The sequence below is a fragment of the Sinocyclocheilus rhinocerous genome, unplaced genomic scaffold (assembly GCF_001515625.1).
Source record: "Sinocyclocheilus rhinocerous isolate Xijiao unplaced genomic scaffold, SAMN03320098_v1.1 C36053882, whole genome shotgun sequence".
In the NCBI taxonomy this organism is placed as follows: Eukaryota; Metazoa; Chordata; class Actinopteri; order Cypriniformes; family Cyprinidae; genus Sinocyclocheilus; species Sinocyclocheilus rhinocerous.
The window spans coordinates 1-789 of NW_015771736.1; the positions used below are offsets into that span (position 1 = coordinate 1).

General features: G+C 49.8%; 1 protein-coding gene across 1 annotated transcript; it reads left to right on the forward strand.

Moving 5' to 3' along the window:
- Positions 1-88: 88 nt before the first annotated feature.
- LOC107735430 (protein spire homolog 1-like) lies at positions 89-776 on the forward strand. The gene is made up of 2 exons (XM_016547114.1): positions 89-273; positions 350-776. The coding sequence occupies exons 1-2, from the start codon at positions 125-127 to the stop codon at positions 606-608; spliced, it is 408 nt and encodes a 135-aa protein (XP_016402600.1). The 5' UTR covers positions 89-124; the 3' UTR covers positions 609-776.
- Positions 777-789: the final 13 nt, after the last annotated feature.

Genomic DNA, 789 nt, shown 5'->3' on the forward strand with positions numbered 1-789 from the left:
CGTTAAACGTCGGCGATAATTGCGCGCGATATTCGTCCCGGTGTGAACAAGCCTTAAGACTGGATTTGTGATCCAGGGTCACATTTAATTTTCTTCACATAACAGTCCTTTTCCATTGCTTTAGATGCGCCTCCCATCAAAGCCTTATGCCAGTCTCCCCATTTACTCTCTGGGTCCATCCACATCGACCCTGAAACGGGACACAGCCGGCCACAAGCCAGAGAAGCGCAGCATGAGCCACCATCGACCCAGCCTACAGCGCACAATGTCCAGGTACAACAACCCGGCATAGAGCACATCTCTGCCGCTCTGATGTTTATATTCACCGTCTCTATCCTGTCTCTCTAAGATTATCTAAGCACACGCGTCAGTCGTCCTCGTCTCAGGAGGAAACGGAGCTCCCGAAAGAGCTGATGGAAGACTGGAACACCATGGAGGTTTGCGTCGACTGCAAGAAGTTCATCTCCGACATCATTGCCTCCAGCAAGCACAGCCTGTCTCTGGCCAACAAGCGAGCGCGCTTGAAACGCAAGACTCAGTCCTTCAGCATGGCGTCAGAGAAGGGCGCAGAATACCGGCCTTCGGAGAGAACTATCAATGAGGTGTAGACGCCGATGGATCTGGATCCGGAGCAGATGCTGTTGTAGTTGTATAGATTAGGACTGGTCTGTCAAACGTGATACACAGGGCCAATAAACTCTTATGGATGTGTGGCAGTTCTTCCACACACAAAAAACACACAAGTTGTTTTTGATTCTGTCCTGTAAAGATGTGGTTACATTAGTGAAA

Bases quoted from the DNA above. Each gene is read 5' to 3' on its own strand.
- LOC107735430 (XM_016547114.1), top strand. From the start codon at position 125: ATGCGCCTCCCATCAAAGCCTTATGCCAGTCTCCCCATTTACTCTCTG. The intron at 274-349 runs GTACAACAACCC...TGTCTCTCTAAG, and splicing joins CTACAGCGCACAATGTCCAG to ATTATCTAAGCACACGCGTC.